Consider the following 19,973-nt stretch of genomic DNA (forward strand, 5'->3'; position numbering starts at 1 on the left):
GATGCATCCATTGATTCTCAATGTGATAATGCACAGTGAATAAGGGATATTTTAAGGACAATGAGCATTTAACAGCGTGCCATTTATCAATAAATCTATACAAATTTTAAAAGGGCATATTGGATGTAACTAGAGACTTTAATCTTTTGACTCAAACAGGTTTTAATTTAAAAACGTAATGAGGTTTCTTTCAAGATGTAGTTTTGTGGCTGTTTCTCCCAAAAACAAACTCAGCTGGGATCGGTGCTATGTTGTTTTTTACTTGGTGATTCGAAAGTTTAACATGTTAATGACATCCTAATGTCTCCTGAACTGAGATCAGCCTGTTTAAATGAAATGAAATTATGCATAGCCTATAGCGAAGCCAAAACGTAATGTCCACGCATGTGGACGCAGGGTCTCATGAGGTTAAAGCAAGCTGTAACAATGTTGAGTCACAGGTTTGGGAAGAGTCTGCTTACTGCTGCTGACATCAAAAACTATATCTGATCCAATCCCAGGTCAGGAGAACTCAGACAAACAGTTTTATTTTGATTAAAACCTGTAAACATGTATTACTAAAATAGAGCAGAAATCTGTTGAAGTCATTTGAGATGATGGTGTGCACTGTAGCTGATACAATCTTATGCAATATTTGTAGTACTACATTTCTGTCCTAAATTCTTGCACTTTCAAGCTTCATTTTAAAGGGATAGTTCACCCAAAAATGACAATTCTGTCATTGTTTACTTCATGCTGTTCTAAACCCATATGAATTTCTTTGTTCTGTGGAACACAAACATAAATGTTTGGCAGAATTGACAGCCTCAGTCACCATTCACTTTCATTGTATGTTAAAAGGCTGCAATGAAAGTGTATAAAATGTCTACTAAGCTTCTTTTGTGTTCCACAAAAACAGAAAGCCATATGGGTTTGGAATAATATGAGGGTGAGTGACAATGATGAAAAATTTTTCATTTGTGGTTAAGCTATGCCTTTAAGGGGAACTGTAGCAGTAAAAATATTTGCCGTTACACAAATGATAAAAGTTAAACTGGAGTGTTTTGCGTTCACAATGTGCACTAATTGTTTGTAATTTTGTGTGAGTATGGGATGCAGACGATGCACGAGCATACAAGGCATGAGGGCGAGAGACAGCTGAGAAATACTGCTGGATTTAATGGCATTTTTGTATTCACTTCAGATTGTGAATTTAATGTGTTCGGTACATCAAACATCAGCCAAAGTGCTGTAACCAGGACTTTCACTTAAAAAATGTGCTATTTTTAACTTCAAACATTTGATGTAACACTGTTCTTGGTTTAAAATGAGAAAACTTCAAATCGCAGTGGATATTTTTTTCCATTGTTTTAATGATCTTCACCTGCTCATGTGTGAGCAGTAAGCCAGAGTCACATTGGAGTAACATCATCTCCCCGCTTTAATTAATTGACTAGAGTAGAGCTGTCAATCTAGAACTAGTGGACCAATGGAGATGTTAAACCCCGCCCTGTTCTGCATGAAAATCTACCTGCAACATTTGGAAGTGCAAGTAAGAACTTGGAAATGAGAGCACATAAAAACATAGTGCAAGCATATAGCAAAAAAAAAAACAGTCGGAGAATGAAAAACAGAGAAATGTAACCAAGGAAAACATTACTTTGTTTGCAATTCTGATTATTTTGCTTTCATTTTTCAGTTTTTTACAATATATTTTTCAATGTGTTTTAAATTTTTTTATTCACGCTTTAATTTTTTTTATCTGCAACTGAAATACATTTGACGTAATTCAGAAGCCATACAAACTCCCCGCCCAAAGCAGGAAGTGTAGCAAAAATTCAGCAGAATTATTACAACTTTTTTTTTACATTTCTGACAGTGCTACATGATACAATTGTTCATTTGTACAACAGATGAAATATACATTTAATAGAACTTCAAATACTGTGACTTGAGAGATCTCAAAGAAAAGATATATTGCAGTAAAGGGCAGAACACTGCGGTTCAGCACAGACACCTGATCACACCACTGAGCTCAGCAGCAGGAGGACAGAGCATACGAGTCAGAGCACACAGATGTCCCTGAACAATAGGTGAGAGATGCAGTCAAAGGTAAGAAAAGTTTGCCCCCCGCTGGGGAGGAAATGAAGGGCAGAAAGAGGATGTAATCGAGGTGAGGAAAGATAAGGTGACACAGGGAAAGACTTAAAAAAAAAGCATCCAAATGAAAATTTAGAGAGAAAGAGCCCTGTTCTTACTGGTAACAGCGATGTTGATTTCTCCAGAGTGAGGGATGAGCTCTTCATCGGAGGGGAGTTGGGAGGAACTGGAGTGGCGTAGGGGCTCCAGACTGATGCTGGTCTCTGAGGACAGGTCCATCAGAGCCGTCCTCTGGCTGGAGGTCTGACTGCGGGACATCCGATCCATGTCAAAAGCCATGTTGTCCACACAGGGCAGATTGGGCTGCACATACATGCATGTTTTAGTCAAACTAACTAATAAACCACAGAGACCTTTACTCATTATTATAAATATCCTTAAAATTAAAGTTATTTCGAGATTTCAGTTTAGTTACGATCAGAAATGTTTCTGTTGTTTAGAAATTGTTCAGTTTATTAATGTTTCTTGCTAATGTCCATAAAACCTTGATGAGGCATTTAATTTCAGCCATGACCTGAAAATATAAAGCATGCAGTATGTGCTGTAGCATGTTTCTGCAATGACATAAATGACCACCAGAGGGAGGCACAAGAGCATAAATACTCTCTGCCTGCTCCAAAGATTGCAGGCCGAACTACACTGTAACATTCTGTGTGTAAATCATCTTGTACAGTAATGTTTTTATATTCTCACAACTGTAGTAAAAACTGACTCATGCAATCAATTCCAATACAACTGCATCACTTGCTGTTATTCTAAAGAGAAAAAAGAAATCAGAATAAAATCAGAAAAATAAAATAAGAGCCTTAAACATATTATAACTTGCTGGCATTTGAGATACGTGTGCCTGTTGTTTTTGTGCCAAATTTAAGTGTGTGTGATTGCTTAGCTATACTTTGGGGATAAAGTTGTCCCCGATGTGAAATCTGACAAAACCGTCCTTTGGGGGGGGGGGATCTCCAAGGTAAAAATGATGCATAGAGTAATTAAACCGAATAATGTTTGGTATGGTTAGGGTTTGGGTTACTCTTTAACCTTAGTTAATTTAAAAACAAAACAAGTCTACATGCTGTTTCCCAATTTACATAGCTAGATAAACGTGTGTGTGTACCCACCATAACTCCCAGAGCTTTGAGGATGTTAAGTTTACACATTGGGCAGGTGCAGTGCTCATTTAGCCACGGGTCCACACACATTTTATGGAAGACATGCCTGGAAAGAGAGAGAGAGAGAGAGAGAAAGAGAGAGAGAGAGAGAGAGAGAGATTACATTTCACAGTAACTGTCATAAATAAAGCACCTATTAAACTATTTGTTCACACTTTGTTGCATAAATCAACCCTCAACAAAGATGAACGTTTATAATGTTTCACAGTGGGGCACCACTTTCAACCCGAAAGTGAGGGAAATGAGAAAATAAATCTCAAAAGAAATCTAAAATCTGAAATGTTCTGCATGCACGCTATACTACCTAGGTACCCCCTTAAAAAATTAGGACTGAGACTCGAACCCTTCCCAATGTACACTGACCCTAAAAGTGAAACTTTCAGCGATCTTGATCATTACATTAGGACTTAAGTTCTAAGTCTAAGGAACAAGAATGTGCAAAATGTTTTTACATCTATACATTTTCCTCTCTGCCCAGTAGATGGAGATATGCACGAAGAATACAAATAGCCAAAATCAAAAGAAGACGAGATTTATAGTGGAAAAGGACTTAAATATTGATCTGTTTCTCACCCACACTTATCATATCACTTCTGAAGACATGAATTTAACCACTGGAGTCATATGGATTACTATTATGCTGCCTTTAAGTCCTTTTGGAGCTTCAGAATTCTGGTCATCATTCATTTGCGTTGTATGGACCTACAGAGCTGAAATATTCTTTTAAAAATGTTTGTGTTCAGCAGAAGAAAGAAAGTCATACACATCTGGGATGGCATGAGGGTGAGTAAACGATGAGAGAATTTTCATTTTGGGGTGAACTATCCCTTTAAGATGTTACACTATTTCTAGATTACTAATCAAGTAAGAGAATTTGTGACATCCGAACACCTTTGAAAAAATATTTCCTTGCATCCGTTAAAGCACAAAAGATGCTCTTTGGAACATTTTTAAATCATGATAAAATAACATTGATCATCAGGTTCTGCACAAACTTGTGGATGAAAAGCTCGTTGGTAAGGTCACGCATCACGTGGAGGAGGAGTCAGGAATCGTGTCATTGTTTACAAGAGAAACTTGTGCTGTTCACAAAAAATAACAATTTCAAAACAATATAAAATAAAATAAAAAATTATTTCCAAATAATAATAAAAAAAAAAAGAAAATAAAATGTAAACAATGACGCGCTTCCCGACTCCTCCACGTTACGCGTGACCTTACCAACGAGCTTACGTCATCCCTCTCATGAGCGCGCGTCACAGAGATGTACAGAAGTAAACATTTGTAGATAAAAAGTATATAAGTATTGTTTTGTTTCTAAAAATAATCAATTGTTTGGGTTCAGAAGAACTTTATTAGTCATGTGGATTATTTTGATGCACCCTAAATATGCATTTTGGACCGTTAAAAAATGGAGGACATTCACTTGCATTGTTTAGAGGAGGAGGCCTGAAATGAAATCCTAAAAATCTTAAATTCTGTTTTAATGAAGAAAGAAACACAGATACATCTTGGATGGCCTGAGGGTGAGTAAATTATCAGCAAATTTTCATTTTTGGGTGAACTATTCCTTTAAAGGTGCACTCAGTAAGTTTTGTCTTTGTGTCTTCTTGGACTTACACTGACACCTATAGCAGCTTTGATGCAGCATCATTTAAAATCAATAGTTTTCAGTTTCAGATGCCATTGTAGAAATGTAGTATTCACAGTCAGCCATGTTTTCTTTAATCAATGAGTGAAAGTGTCAAATAACAGGACAGTTACTGAGATTAAGCGAGTAGTATTCGGCTGGTCATGTGACTGTAACATGGCAGCCCCCATGTGTGGACCCTCTCCATGCAGAATTAAACAGCTTTTATAAGGTTACTGATATGACTGGAGTCTTCGTTTTAATGTGAGTGGTCATGATTTCCTACATATCGCAAAAGTTACAATTCATGGATTTTGGAGTTAAACTAAAAATTACTTAGTGCACCTTTAAAACAAAGGGGGACATACAAATACTATGAAATTCTGATATTTTAATTAAACTTTCCACTCAAATTTGTAATGCAGATGATATAATTTCAAATGAAAATGTTTTTATTCCATATTTATTTTATTGCCTTTCACTTTCAGAGAGAGAGAGAGAGAGAGAGAGAGAGAGAGAGAGAGAGAGAGAGGGGACAATGAATGCAGTGGCTAATTCCAAACTTGTACATTAGTTTGAAGAGTTCAAATATTTCCATATGTACATGTATGCATTTCACAAGCCCATCAAATAAACAAGAAAAAATAATAGAATAATGAGGGGCAAACATAAACTAATATCAAGTGATAATGATGTACAAGCAAATTAAATTAAAATAATGTACAAGTAAATAAAAAAAAAACATTATATTCATTCAGCTCCTCAATGATAATTTAGGCACATTACTAAGTATGTTATTACTAATCACAAATTATACAGAAATTAGAATTCCAAGGATCAACAAGCTAGACATGTAATTCATTCGTTATTTTGAGATGGTCCAGAACCTGTCCCCAGACTTAGTCAAATGTTCTAAGTTTATCATCATTCAGATATCTCAACCTCTCCAGTGCCAATATGTTTACAAGCTCTTTAGCCCACATTTCAAATTTGGGTACCAGTTCACTCTTCCACATTCTCAAAATCAACCTCTTAGCAATTATCATACTTAATAGTATAGCTAATCTTTCATATGCATTAGTTGCACAGATATTACTGGATATGCCAAGAATAGCTGTGAGCTGATCTGGCTCCAGAATTTTTTGAAATACCTTAGAAAGGCAATCAAATATATTCTTCCAATAATCTTGCAATTTAGTACACGACCAAAGTGAATGTATTAAAGTTCCATCTTCTACCTTACATCTGCTGCAGAGTGGGGAGACATCTGGAAAGATGTGGTGTAGCTTCACCTTAGATAAATATATTCTGTGTACCATCTTAAACTGTATCAAATTATGCCTTACGTTAATTGAACAGGCATGTATATTCTTAAGACATCCCTCCCAAGTATCTGAATCAATCTCTAAACCCAGTTCTTTTCAAATGAAAATGTTTTAATTAAATGACAAACATGCAAAATATTAGTATTTTTTATAGCAGCCTTAGACACTGCATAGTTGCTTGAAACAAAAATCCATAAATATATTAAATTATTTCGGTTTCAAATATTTTTTTTTTCTATTTTTCTTGTCAAATCAATGCCAAATTATGACATGCTGCATCACACCAATGATTTCAGCATTATTCTTCGCAGCAACAATGAATATTTGAAACTGCTCCAAGAACACTGGTGTAAGAAGCAGACTGCATGTAAAAACACATTACACATTTATATTACAACTAGAAAGGGTTAGGAAAGTGAGAGTCAGATTAAAAGCAAGAAGCTGGTGGACTTCAAAAGAGCAACACAAGCTTTTCACAGAGAGCTTTTGAGTCTCTTCTCCTCCTCCACATATCCGGCTGCCACACAATCTAAGCTGTGTTCGGTGCAGGAAAGACCCTGGGCTTTCGCAACGGAAACCCTCTTCATGAGGGAGTTTCTCTGCAAGCCAGCCTTTGTGGCTACTGCTAGAGACAAGGCAGCCATTGTGGCTCTGAAGATTATGTAGAATCTTTATCATTGCATTGGTCAGTCAGATATTCAGTGTAGAAGTTTATTTAACCTGAGCAGCCTTAAACACAGCAAAAGGTATAATGCCAACAAGCTGTGCCATTTACTTGAAAAACATTTTTCCAAGTGTGTATGCCAGTTATTTGAGTAAAACCGAACAGGAATGAAGCCAGCTACAGGGCGTTCTGAGAATAATTTTTTTTTTTTTTTGGAGTACAGCTGCAGCATTGCATTTAAGAGGGGTTACCTAAGGATGTCAAATAATGCTAAGTGCCTCTGACACACTGTGATTTGTGGTGCGTAATGATCCTGTACTGAGGCAGGATCAACTACAGACAAACTCCAACATAGCTTTATTTGCTTTGATGGAGAACATGCAGACAAGGATCAAATGAATAAATGATGAGGGTGCTTCCAACACAAAGGGTACTAAAGAGATGAATGCCATCAAAGTGGTCACTCTATGTATTATTTTACAGTTACTATGCAAGAAAGTTCCAGTGCAAGCATGTGCATCTACTGTATCAAATAGGTTACCCACACTGCCATGAAGAGAGCTGCACACCCCATAAGACAGAGAAGGAACAGGGAAGCTAATGCACAGGGATGTAAATTGAATGGCCAAGGTGAGGTCAAGTATGCTGCCATTACTTATGCTAAAAGTTATTGATTGTGGCCGGGGAAACACTCGTGCTTAGAAAGCAGAGATATTTACAGGGGTATGGAGCAATGAGATGAAGACAGATGGCTGCAAAATTTGCGATCAACCATGAAATACTGTGTTTATCTCTAGTACGGCTTGAATGTATCACACATTTACATACATTCATACATACATACATACATAAGACAACAAGAAATCAAACTGACTTTTCACTTTCTTAATGAGACCCTATATATAACAGGGCACAAATGTGACAACTATCATTTCAGAAATCGATAAATCAACTAAGAAATAAACAAATCAAATGAAAAAGAGATTAATAAATTGATAAATCGATAAATCAATTAAGTAATCAATTATCAACATGTAGATAAACAGATAAAAGAATCTGCAATTTGATAAATAAAACAATCAATAAACCCGATATAAAAAAATCTTGAACATAATTTTAAATTTAGCAATTGAGGAACAATGATAAATACAATCAAGCTATTTTTATTATGAAATTAAAAAGTGATGAATAATTGCATATTTTCATCACATTGTTTATACATATTTTTATATCAAAATTGCAGATACTTTTATCTATTTGTCTCCTTGATAAATAAATAATTGCTTGCTTGATTGATTGATATATCTATTTTTAAATTTATCTATTTCTTAGTTTTCTCAAATGATTATTGAGTTTGAGTTCACAAATCATCAGTGCATGGTGTTCTAATGGAAAAAAAAAGTTTTAATATTTGTTTACATTTTATATATATATATATATATATATATATATATATATATATATCCCATCTGTGAATTATTTTTTATTTTATTATTTTTTTGCTGATGTAACCAAGGCCACATGGCTGGGAAAGAATAGGGTCAGTCCATCTGAAGTGGTCCAATAATTGTAAAGTTGGTTGCCTGACCATTTTTTTAAATTGTTTTTATTTTTTTATATTTAAGTATTGGTATTGCAAAACCACCATATTTTTATTTTACTTGGTTTAACCACGGCGGCCATCTTTGTGTCATGGCGCACGACACATTTTGGTTATACAGATGTTTATGGAAATGGATGTATATTTCAGCTTAGGATGGTCCTAGCTCCTTGAAACAAAAACTGATCTCTAGACACATTACAACATTGTACACAACACAACATGTACATATATAAACATTTTGCATTCTTGTTCCTTAGAATTAGAAGTCCTAATGTAATGATCAAGATCGCTGAAAGTTCCATAATTAGGGTCAATTTATAATGGAAAGGGTTCGAGTCTCAGTCCTAATACAATGTTGCAAATGCCATTTCATATTGTATTTAAATTGAAGTTTTATCTCTGGGATATACTTTCATTCATACTTTAGTTTACTCCCTTAGTTAAATTGACAACCTCTTCACTCCTCTCACACAGCTAAACTGGCTTTGCATATTAAATATTCAACTTTCAGTTTATAATCAATAACTACAAGAACATTGGTTGCACTGGTATCTTAAATGCATGGTGAAACCAGTTTGTCATTCAACCCTTCACATCATGACTAAGAGATTTAGACTGGTGAGTTGCTGAATGCCAGTGGCTGTTTGAGGCAGTGCAGGTCTGGCTCATGAGTGTGTTATTTGATCTGACTGGAGTGAGGCAGTGATTCAGACATATGGAGAGAGCCAATGAGAACAATGCATTTAACCAGGCTCAGGATTAGCATTTTACTGCTGTTGTAGAGAGAGATTTTAGGTTAAATGAATAGTTTACTCAAAATTTAAATTCTGTCTTTATTTACACACCCTCATGTTCTTCTGTGGAACACCAAAGAAGATATTTTGATTGTTTTTTTCCCGTGCAATTACAGTGAATGGGGACTGTAGCTTAAAACCTTCAAAAGGACGCAAAGACACAAAAGCACCACAAAAGTATTATAAAAGTGGTAAACACGACTTGTGTTCCAAGTTTGCTGAAGTCGTATGATAGCTTTGTGAGAGAAATAAGCTGTCCAAAATGGCGTACTGTCCACTAAGCACTTACAGAATACACTATGCACTCGGCCAAGTCGTGAATACATTTTTAAAGTGTGGTATCGTCCTAAACGGAACACTTAAATTTTTACTACACGGAAGCATTCTCCATTTAACAGCTGATGGAAGTAATGTTTTAAATGCAGATGTTTTGCCATTCAGTTTAACACTTGTATCTAAAACAATTAACATATTCACACAGTGTGGGTGATACTAAAATGTTCAACTCACATCTGTAAATTGCTGTCTTCACTGAAATTTCACTGGTTGCTACAATTCTCCATAGTTTACAATTGTTTTGTCAGACCAGCAATGCAGTCAGCTACTGTAACTCCGCACCTTCTGCTTTGTAAAGCAAGCCGCAAGCACTGAGTGCATGAAGTGCCTAACATTCCAATGTTTTGATGGTTGAACAAATGCATCATCTGGGTACTCGTAGTACATTTCTTTTTATTGCATTTTCAGTGTAAACATACTACTAACATTATTTACACTACAAAATGGCATAGAATAGTCCAGAAATGTGCAATGTGGGATCAACCAAGTGTGATTCATTGATAATCTTTCTCTCCAATCAGCCTTTATCCAACTGAGTCAGTGAGTTGATTGGATCAGTTTTATTCGAGAACAATTCACTCAGACTGGCGTGGTGAACCAGATCAACCAAATCACTGAAAAGATCAGAATGATCCATTTACAAATCTGACATTGCTACTTCTCATATGAAGCCGCCAAGGAGAGCAAGGGCAATATTATCAGATAATAAATTTTGGTGTTTTCATCATAAAAAAGGCATTGTATACCATTTTGCATAACTTTTTAGGCTGGAACATGCCAGTCCCCATTCACTGAAATTTCACGAAAAAGAGCAACTAGTACATTATTTAAAACTTCTTTTGTGTTCCAAAGAAGAAAGAAAGTATTATGGGTTTGGAAGGAAGTATCTAAAATCCTAAAACCAGTAGCTTTATTTCAAAAACTAAACAGAAAAGAATATTACTGTCAAAAAGAGGGAAGGATGAAAACAGTAAAGTTATTCTGAGAATGATGTATGCTGTCACTCACTAGTCGCTTTCACACTTACGTACAGCCTTTTCCAGAAAATTAACTGCAATTTTCAGTTAACAGGTCATGTGTGAACACGACCCATTTGAAAATACAGGTAAATTTAGCTCTGGCTATTTCCCCAAATGAGAAGCTTTAACATTACCTGAAAAGTTCAGTCTTTATGCCATGTGTGAATGAGTTGTAAGATTAACGGTTTGAGCATGTACGAGGTCAGGATGCACTGATGTAAAACAGGGATGATTCAGTTACTCTGGAGTAAAAAAATTATCAAATTTGACAGGTAGTTAAAATATTATATTTAGTCAGAGGATATTAAAAAATATTTGATATTTTAGAGCTGACAATAGAGGATATCTCACAGTGTATTATGCTCCATTACACAAATCTGAATTCATATGGTGAGCAGCCAATGGAAATCGACAGCATGCGGCCACAACACTGGACCACAAAGAAATGGAGATGGCGAACAAGTGCAAAAAGTGGAGCCTAACTTTTAACGCCACTCACCTCCAACTCGCGTCACAGTCTCTGTCTATCACCCAAGACCGCACCCAAATGTGACCGGCTCATTTCTTTTGAGAATCAGAACAGAGTAGCAGCAACATCAGCGGCAGCGCTACCGTACATCCATATTTGTTTACATCTGTCATGTGTTTCCACTTGAGTTTGCGATCGGATCGACTTGACAGCCAGAGCGATCCTCAGTCATTCAGTATGTGATGCCCAGTTTTTGTCTATAGCCATTTACATTGTTGGTAAATGTGAGATACCAAGTGTTTTTAGATCATGTTCAGATTTAAAAAATGGTGCAGTGTAATCCAGCCTTAAAGCGCTTTGCTTCATCCAAGAAGATGAAGACATTTTTCAACTGATAAAATAACTACACCTGAGAGTTTAATGGCATTCTGGAACTTATATTTGAATAGCAGCAAAACGGAAAAAAGACGGAAACCATTTCATGTATGACTAGCAGATCTTTACCATATTTACCAGTTAAGGCAATCCAGCACTTTTACTGCAATTTACCATGCTTCATGTGTGAAAGTGGCTACTGTGTATCTATAGATGCAGTTTTAACATGTGAGTATGTGCAGTATGTGTGTGTTTGATGTAAAGTGTTCCACAGAATTACCAGCCAGACTTACAGCTGTGTAACCGGGTCAGACCCAACAGATGCTGTCTGAAACTATAGGAAAGGGCATGTTTGTGTGTTTGTCCATATGTCTCCTCTCTTTAATGCACTGTGTATGAAGTGTGTGTGTTTGTTTTTAAGTATAAATGTATGTCTGTGTTCGTGTGTTGGCTGCCTAGAGGTCACTAGAAGCTAAGCTGCAAAAATAAGCAAAGCAGGTCTGAGAGTGGCAATGATTCACAGCCACAGCAGTGCAATATTTCCTCAACAAACTCACAACAGAGAGTGACCCCTGCTCTCTCTCTCTCTCTCTCTCTCTCTCTTGTGTGTGTGTGTGTGTGTTTGTCTCCCTCTCTTCAAATGTCATTTGACCATTATTCAAAGTCTGGGGTGGGAACCAAATTGCACTGGGCAATGCAAATTAATAGTTTTATTTAGGTAGAGAAGGGCAGTTTCTCTGCTATAGGTTTGTACAAATCCTGAATGAAAATGTTATTACATGGAAATGTCATCTGCAAACATTAAAAAGAGTGCCTTTACAAAACAAAAACACACACTTACTTGCAAGGTAGGATGCGGACAACATCATTTAGTTGGTAACCTTCAATGCACACCGCACAATGATTAAAATCTGGCTCGGTTTCCTGTAAAACATGAACACAACAAGGAATACTGATGAGTCTTTTCAGTCAAAATAGAGCTAAAACATCCAAATGGTGGTCACATTAGTACACAATTGTAACATTAGGACACAAAGGATGTTAAATTTAAATTATTTTAACTGGCAGGAAAAGCAGGAACTAGCTAAAAGCAACGATAGGTGAAATAACAAAAACTAACACCCAATGACTGACCGCTAACAGCAGAAACACACAGCTGCTATTATAGGGATAGTTCAGCAGAACACATTTGAAGTACATAGAAAAATCTTAGCTCAGTAGGTCTTTAAAATCCAAGTGGATGGTTATCCGATCTTTGAAGCTTAGAAAATTATGCACAAACAGTCAGCATAAACGTCTTCCATATGACTCCACTGTTTAAATTAATGTATTCTAAAGCAAAACAATCGCTTTTGGTGCGAAAAATATCAATATATAAGTACTTTTAACTATAAATCATCACTTCCGGTCAGCAGCCGTACGCACATTCACGAGAGGGCGGAGTTCACATGGTCTCTTGTTTGACATATTCACGTAGGCATGTCACGGATGTAATCTCACATTTTTCTCTTGGTTGAGACATCCAGGATGAGCACACAAATGCATTGTGAGTAAACAAACAGATACAAATACAGATCTAAACCAAAATTAAAGAAGGTTCTGTACAGCGTTCCTACTATTCCGTTGTAAACAGTGCAGCTCTTCCAGGTGTGTCGCATGGGCGTCTGTTCTCGTGTGAACATGCCAATGCAATTATGTCACACGCGCGTACTGCTGCTGACCGGAAGCGATGATTTATAGTTGAAAAGTACTTAATTATTGATCTTTTCTCTCACCAAAAGGGAGTTTCCCTTTAGAAGACATTAATGTAACCAGTGGAGTCATATGGATGACGTTTATGCTGACTGTCTGTTCTCTTTGGAACTTCAAAGACTGGATCACCATCCACTTGCATTTTAAGGACCTACAGACTAGGGATGTAACAATCCATCAATCTGGATCGATGCATCAATCCAATAACCAATGATCCAATGTTATCGATACAAGCTGTAAATATCAACATAGACATTTTTTTATTTTTTTTTTTAAGATGAACCTTTATTTTAATACTCTCATGTTAGCCATGTCCATACGCATTTCAGTCAGGCGATGAAGCAACCTTCTTACATTTATTTCACTTTATGAGTGCTAAATACGCTTTTCATGTGGGACAAGGATGTGTGCAGGGTCTGTGAAGCCAAATTGCACTCTGCTATCCGTGTGTGCGCATCAACCGGGCTTCCCGCAAAATGCGAGCTCCAGACTAGTGACAGGATCAGTGCGAGCACGTCAACCGAGTGCTCATTAAAATGCTAGCTCTCATGACAAACACAGAGCAGCTCACATGCGTGATTAATTCGGGCTTCCATCGATATTGTTGCGCATGCGACCCATTCGAATTTTACATGAGAATTTGCTATTTAAAAGTACCATGGAGCAGTTCAACCATGTGAAACATCTTGACAACGCCGACATTCTGAACAATAGGGCTGCGACTAACGATTATTTTGATAATTGACTAATCTAACGATTATTCGAAAGATTATTCGAGCGATTATTCCAGCGATTAATCATTAGCTCTAAACCGACTATTCAGCTTGTGCCCTGACTTAAAAGGTTGTACTAAACGTGCTTGCTAACAATAAAGAGGACAAAATCATCTTTTAAAAATACCTCTAAATGACATTCACTGAATTAAAGGGAAAAAATACTTTTTATTATGTTTAATTCAGTACAAATTTCACTACAAAAAAATCCTATTGTTATCAAGTGTATTAGTCTTTTTTCCATTTAAAATGGTCTAAAAATCCTTAAAACAAGATACATTTACTTGACAAGTAACATATAAGATATTTAGACTTGCTTAAAGAGAATGTATCTTAAATATAAGTGTATCTTTTCACTTGGTTATACTTCTGCGAGTGCAGTAAAGACAAAATACACTTATATTCAAGATCTATTCTCTAAAAGCAAGTATATGCTGCTTCTCAGGTGAATGCATCTTTTTTTAAAGGATTTTTAGATATTTTAAAATATTTGTATTTTAAATATTATATTCAACATTCTCAGATAAAAAAATAAAAAATAAAAATTCTTCTGCAGTATAGCTGCTAAAGTAAATGTACGTTGTTTTAAAGGAGTTTTAGATATTTATATTGGAAAACAAGCCAAAACAAAAACAAATAAAAAAAATGTATTTTTTTTTGCAGTGTATAATGGGGCGAGGACTACCTCTCTCACCTTTTTGTTCACTTCAATCCATCTTTAACTCACAAAAAAACAAACTCTCTCTTATTAATAAAGCTGCATTTTGCCAATTTTCACGATAAGAAATGCACAGTGACACATATATTATGATTCAATAAGTTGCCATCGCGTTATAATCTAGCTGCATTAAGAGCACACACTCGAGGGATGAGCATCCCCACAACAGAGTGTACCTCAGCCGGGTGCAGTTTCAATCTCTCCCCCTTAGATTGGGACACTTCACGCAACTCATAGAAGAGGCGCTGACCGCACAGAAATGCCAGTTTCCTTATTATTTTAACTTTAATAAAGCTATAACGCAATAAATAGAACTGTATTAAAGATGTAACGCTGGGGTGTTTCCTTTAAAGATGCTCGACACGCAAGTTTTGCTTAAGCTGAACGTCAGCTCCGGCTCTGCTTGTTCCACAATGAGAGTGCTTCTGTATTTACTTATTTTGTATTTTTGCATTATAATTCCCTCATACTTTGTGATCTACATCACCTGAAGCTGTTTGGAAAGTTTAGAGTGCGTCTGGACTGTGAAATGTGTTTTCTTCCTCTCCTCAGTCAGGCGCGAGCTGCAGTGCTGCTCTTGTGTGCAATCATTAGCGTTTCATATGATCTTATGTTAGGTTAAGATCAAACGAATATTCGACAACGACATTTTTTGTCGACAATTTTTTATTGTCGATGTTGTTGATAACGTCGACTAATCGTTTCAGCCCTACTGAACAGCACTAATGAGGGAAAGAGAAATCACATGCTGCCCAGCATTAGCATCAGTTATAAGAGTTTACAAATCTACACATCAACACCCTTACTAACATTTATCCCAGTTAACTGTAACAGATTTTTTCATTACAACTGTGGAAGTTGTAGCCAAGAAAACTGCGGATAGCACGGATAGTTGGAAACAAGTCATGGGTATATAAGTACATTGAATTGGATTAAACTGAAAAATAAGATGTAATCAGACGATTGATGATCACTTGTGTGTGACGTTATTTTTTAATATTATTATCTGTATAATTTTTTTCAATATCTGAAGTACCTTATTTTGTTGTGGATGTCCCAAATTTGCACTTTCAGAGAGCTCAATAAATTATTCAAAATATATTTTGGTCAAAAATTTAAGGGCAACATATTTTTTATTGATTGTGTAAAATAGGCACATAATATCGGAATATCGATCGCATTGCCCTGAATCTAATCAAAATCGTATCGCGGCAGACTTTGAAGTATTGGCAAATATCGGATCACAGACCAAGAGAACTGATATAAGATCGTATCATGATGAAATCATGATTTACACCCCTACTACAGAGCTAAGATATTTTTCTATTTTTCTTCAAATGTGTTCTGATGAAGAAAGAAAGTCATACACACCTGGGATAGCATAAGAATGAGAGAATTTTCATTTTTGGGTGAACTAACCCTTCAACTTAACTCTTTTAGGACCCTGGATCCTTCCTACTATATGTACTCAAGCATCACTAGCCCTTTACTATTAAATATGCATTCTGACCTTATGACACATCAGGTGTGACTTTCTCTTTAAACCCTTGGTGATATGCTTTGAGTACCTGCATTTCACTCTATATTGATCTGATCTCTTGACCTCCTCCTTTCCTCGTCCTTATATTCCTTGCCCAGCTATTCTTAAGTGCACCATTTAAGCTTCAGCTAAGAAACTACATACTAAATTAATTGTTGCAAACAGATGAGTTTAAAGTGGTCTGTGTGAAGTTACAAAAGTAAAATATTGAACTGGCATAGTGTATCAAAGCTGCAGTAAAATATGATACATTCACTGGGATCTACTGTAAATATTACACTGCATTATGCTTTGTTTGGAATAGCATGCTATAGCAATATTCTGGGCACAACATTTTCTGTGTGCATGAGATACCCATATGGCCTACATAATTTGCCAAAACGTGCAGCATACACCAGAGCATATTGCATGCAATACTGTATACCACAACGCAAAGCGCTTAACTTGACCTTCTGTTTCAGTATGACAAATGAACAATATCAGACAATATTTTCACAAATATCAGACACTTTCACACCTTTTTTGATCAAACTGCCCAGAGTTAAGACTGGGTTATTTTTAAATTGGATTAAAAATGTAAATAACCACTTTAATTTCAGAGATGACACTTTAATTTCTGAGACTGGATGCCACTCCCTGAATTAAACATGCATGTAATGAGAGCATCTGACAACATGTGTCAAATGTAAATGTAAGCATATTACAGTCTGAAATGTTTAGCGTTATACATTGCGTACGGTTTCAAATAGTACAAAAAATAGTAGGCTGTTTACATTGTATACTGTGCATCATGCTGCAAGAACGCTAGTATTCAATTCTGGACATAACCTATGTTATTTCAAAACACATGGCTACTGTGACAAGCAAATACCTGAATTCTAAACAAAGAGAGACTGAAAGTGTATAAGTAGTCCACTTTCCAATTAAGATGAAAGTTTCCATAACCTATAGTCTTGACACTTTAAACTGGGGCACATAGTATGTTCGGAATGAAATACTGACATACTGTCAATGCATAAATCATAGTATATAATGCAAACTGCTTACCATTTTAGAAAAGTATCAGATACAATATGCAGTATGGAATAAGCATTCTAAATAGTATGATACATTGTTTTCACATGACCTCACTATATAACATGCAGAAATAGGCTTTGATTCATCATCTTGGAAATAAAGATCATAGTTGATATCTCCAGTTCAGGGATACAGTATCCCATGCCATGTGCTCTGGTGGTTATACTGTATAATTTACATTTTGCGAATGTAGTTTATCATCCAGGTATTCCATGCAAACAGATAATTTGCATATCTGCAAAGCATGATAGTATGCCATTTTCTGAACAAAGTTTTTTGTCTAATTTATATTTACATTTAATTCAGTTAAGTGTGGTTCTAAAAACTCTCTTTGGGGAAAAAAGGGAAGATGCTCATATATATATATATAAAAATGCATTAAGTGCCTCTCTTAATGCATGGGTGACTGAGCAGAAGAGAGCTACTGTTCAGCATTAGTAATACAATGTGTCAAAGATGCTGTCTCTTTCTGACTCTGATTTCAGGCCATCTGTCATTTGACTGACATGAGAGGTCAGTCAAAACAGATCTTGGCACCATAGAGAAAATGTTTACTACTAGTAGGAGTGACTACTGACTGTCATCTGTATGTCTACACAAGGAGTTGCTAAACACTAAATCCTCCAATATTAATAAGAGAAATCTGAATACAAAAATGAACAGTGAGCTACTGTAGAGATGTTTTAATAGTGTTGACTGCTTATTACTACTACTGTATGAACTTTAAATGGCAGTGTTATTTTAACTGCTGTTGCATACACAAAACTCCTTAGAAACCGCTGAAGATTTCCTCAGAATTTGATCACCTACCATTCCAAAAGCTCTACATATTCAGTGCCCCTTACGTGTTAATTTGTTAAATTACACTGCTCAAAAAAATTAAGGGAACACGTAATCACAGTATAACACCAAGTCAATTAAACTTCAGGGATATCAATCTGTCCAGTTAGGAAGCCTAAGCGATTGTGAATCAATGTCACCTGTTTTGGTGCAAATGAAAGTGACAACAGGTGCACTGGAGAGGCAAAAGCAAGACAACCCCCAAAAAGGGAATGGTTTTGCAAGTGGTGGCCACAGAAAATTGCTCTCTCCTTATCCTTCCAGACTGATTCTTCTCTAGTTTTGCGTTTTGCTAGTGTCCTTGTCACTACTGGTAGCATGAGGCGGTACCTGCAGCCCATTCAGGTTGCACAGGTAGTCCAGCTTCTCCAGGATGGCACATCCATACGTGCTGTCGCAAGAAGGTTTGCAGTGTCTCCCAGTACAGTCTCAAGAGCATGGAGGAGATACCAAGAGACGGGCCGTTACACGAGGAGAGCTGGACAGGGCCGTAGAAGGGCATCAACCCAGCAGCAGTACCGGTATCTGCTCCTTTGTGCGAGGAGGAATGGGAGGAGCACTGCCAGAGCCCTAAAAAATGACCTCCAGCGGGCTACTGGTGTGCATGTTTCTGACCAAACTGTCAGAAACAGACTCCATGAGGGTGGCATGACATCCTCTAGTGGGACCTGTGCTCACAGCCCAGCACCATGCAGCTCAATTTGCATTCGCCAGAGAACACCAGAATTGGCAGGTCTGCCATTGGCACCCCGTTCTCTTCATACAGTGCATCCGGAAAGTATTCACAGCACTTCACTTTTTCCACATTTTGTTATGTTACAGCCTTATTCCTAAATGGATTAAATTAATTATTTTCCTCAAAATTCTACAAACAATACCCCATAATGACAACGTGAAAGAAGTTTGTTTGAAATCTTTGCAAATCTATTAAAAATAAAAAACGAAACAAATCATATGTACATAAGTATTCACAGCCTTTGCGCAGTACTTTGTTGAAGCACCTTTGGCACCAATTACAGCCTCAAGTCTTTTTGAGTATGATGCTACAAGCTTGGCACACCTATTTTTGGGCAGTTTCTCCCATTCTTCTTTGCAGGACCTCTCAAGCTCCATCAGGTTGGATGGGGAGCGTCGGTGCACAGCCATTTTCAGATCTCTCCAGAGATGTTCAATCGAGTTCAAGTCTGGGCTCTGGCTGGGCCACTCAAGGACAGTCACAGAGTTGTCCCGTAGCCACTCCTTTGTTATCTTGGCTGTGTGCTTAGGGTCACTGTCCTGTTGGAAGATGAACCTTCACCCCAGTCTGAGGTTCAGAGCACTCTGGAGCAGGTTTTCATCAAGGATGTCTCTGTACATTGCTGCATTCATCTTTCCCTGAATCTTGACTAGTCTCCCAGTTCCTGCCGCTGAAAAACATCCCCACAGCATGATGCTGCCACCACCATGCTTCACTGTAGGGATGGTATTGGCCAGGTGATGAGCGGTGCCTGGTTTCCTCCAGGCATGACGCTTGCTATTCAGGCTAAAGAGTTCAATCTTTGTTTCTCATGGTCTGAGAGTCCTTCAGGTGCCTTTAGGCAAAATCCAGGCGGGCTGTCATGTGCCTTTTACTGAGGAGTGGCTTCCGTCTGGCCACTCTACCATACAGGCCTGATTGGTGGAGTGCTGCAGAGATGGTTGTTCTTCTGGAAGGTTCTCCTCTCTCCACAGAGAAACGCTGAAGCTCTGTCAGAGTGACCATCAGGTTCTTGTT

At 37.0% G+C, this 19,973-nt stretch overlaps 1 protein-coding gene across 2 annotated transcripts in view; it reads right to left on the reverse strand.

Annotated features, from left to right (window-relative positions):
• LOC127412917 (E3 ubiquitin-protein ligase RNF130-like) overlaps window positions 1-19,973 on the reverse strand; it is a 74,716-nt gene that overhangs the window by 9,521 nt on the left and 45,222 nt on the right. For both annotated transcript variants that reach the window (XM_051649640.1, XM_051649639.1), the window contains exons 6-8: window positions 12,362-12,444; window positions 3,255-3,351; window positions 2,238-2,442 (exon numbers count right to left, since the gene is read on the reverse strand). In XM_051649640.1, the coding sequence (XP_051505600.1) occupies window positions 2,238-2,442; window positions 3,255-3,351; window positions 12,362-12,444 (385 nt within the window). The remainder of the gene's footprint in view (window positions 1-2,237; window positions 2,443-3,254; window positions 3,352-12,361; window positions 12,445-19,973) is intronic.

The sequence above is a fragment of the Myxocyprinus asiaticus genome, chromosome 22 (assembly GCF_019703515.2).
Source record: "Myxocyprinus asiaticus isolate MX2 ecotype Aquarium Trade chromosome 22, UBuf_Myxa_2, whole genome shotgun sequence".
NCBI classification, from domain to species: Eukaryota; Metazoa; Chordata; class Actinopteri; order Cypriniformes; family Catostomidae; genus Myxocyprinus; species Myxocyprinus asiaticus.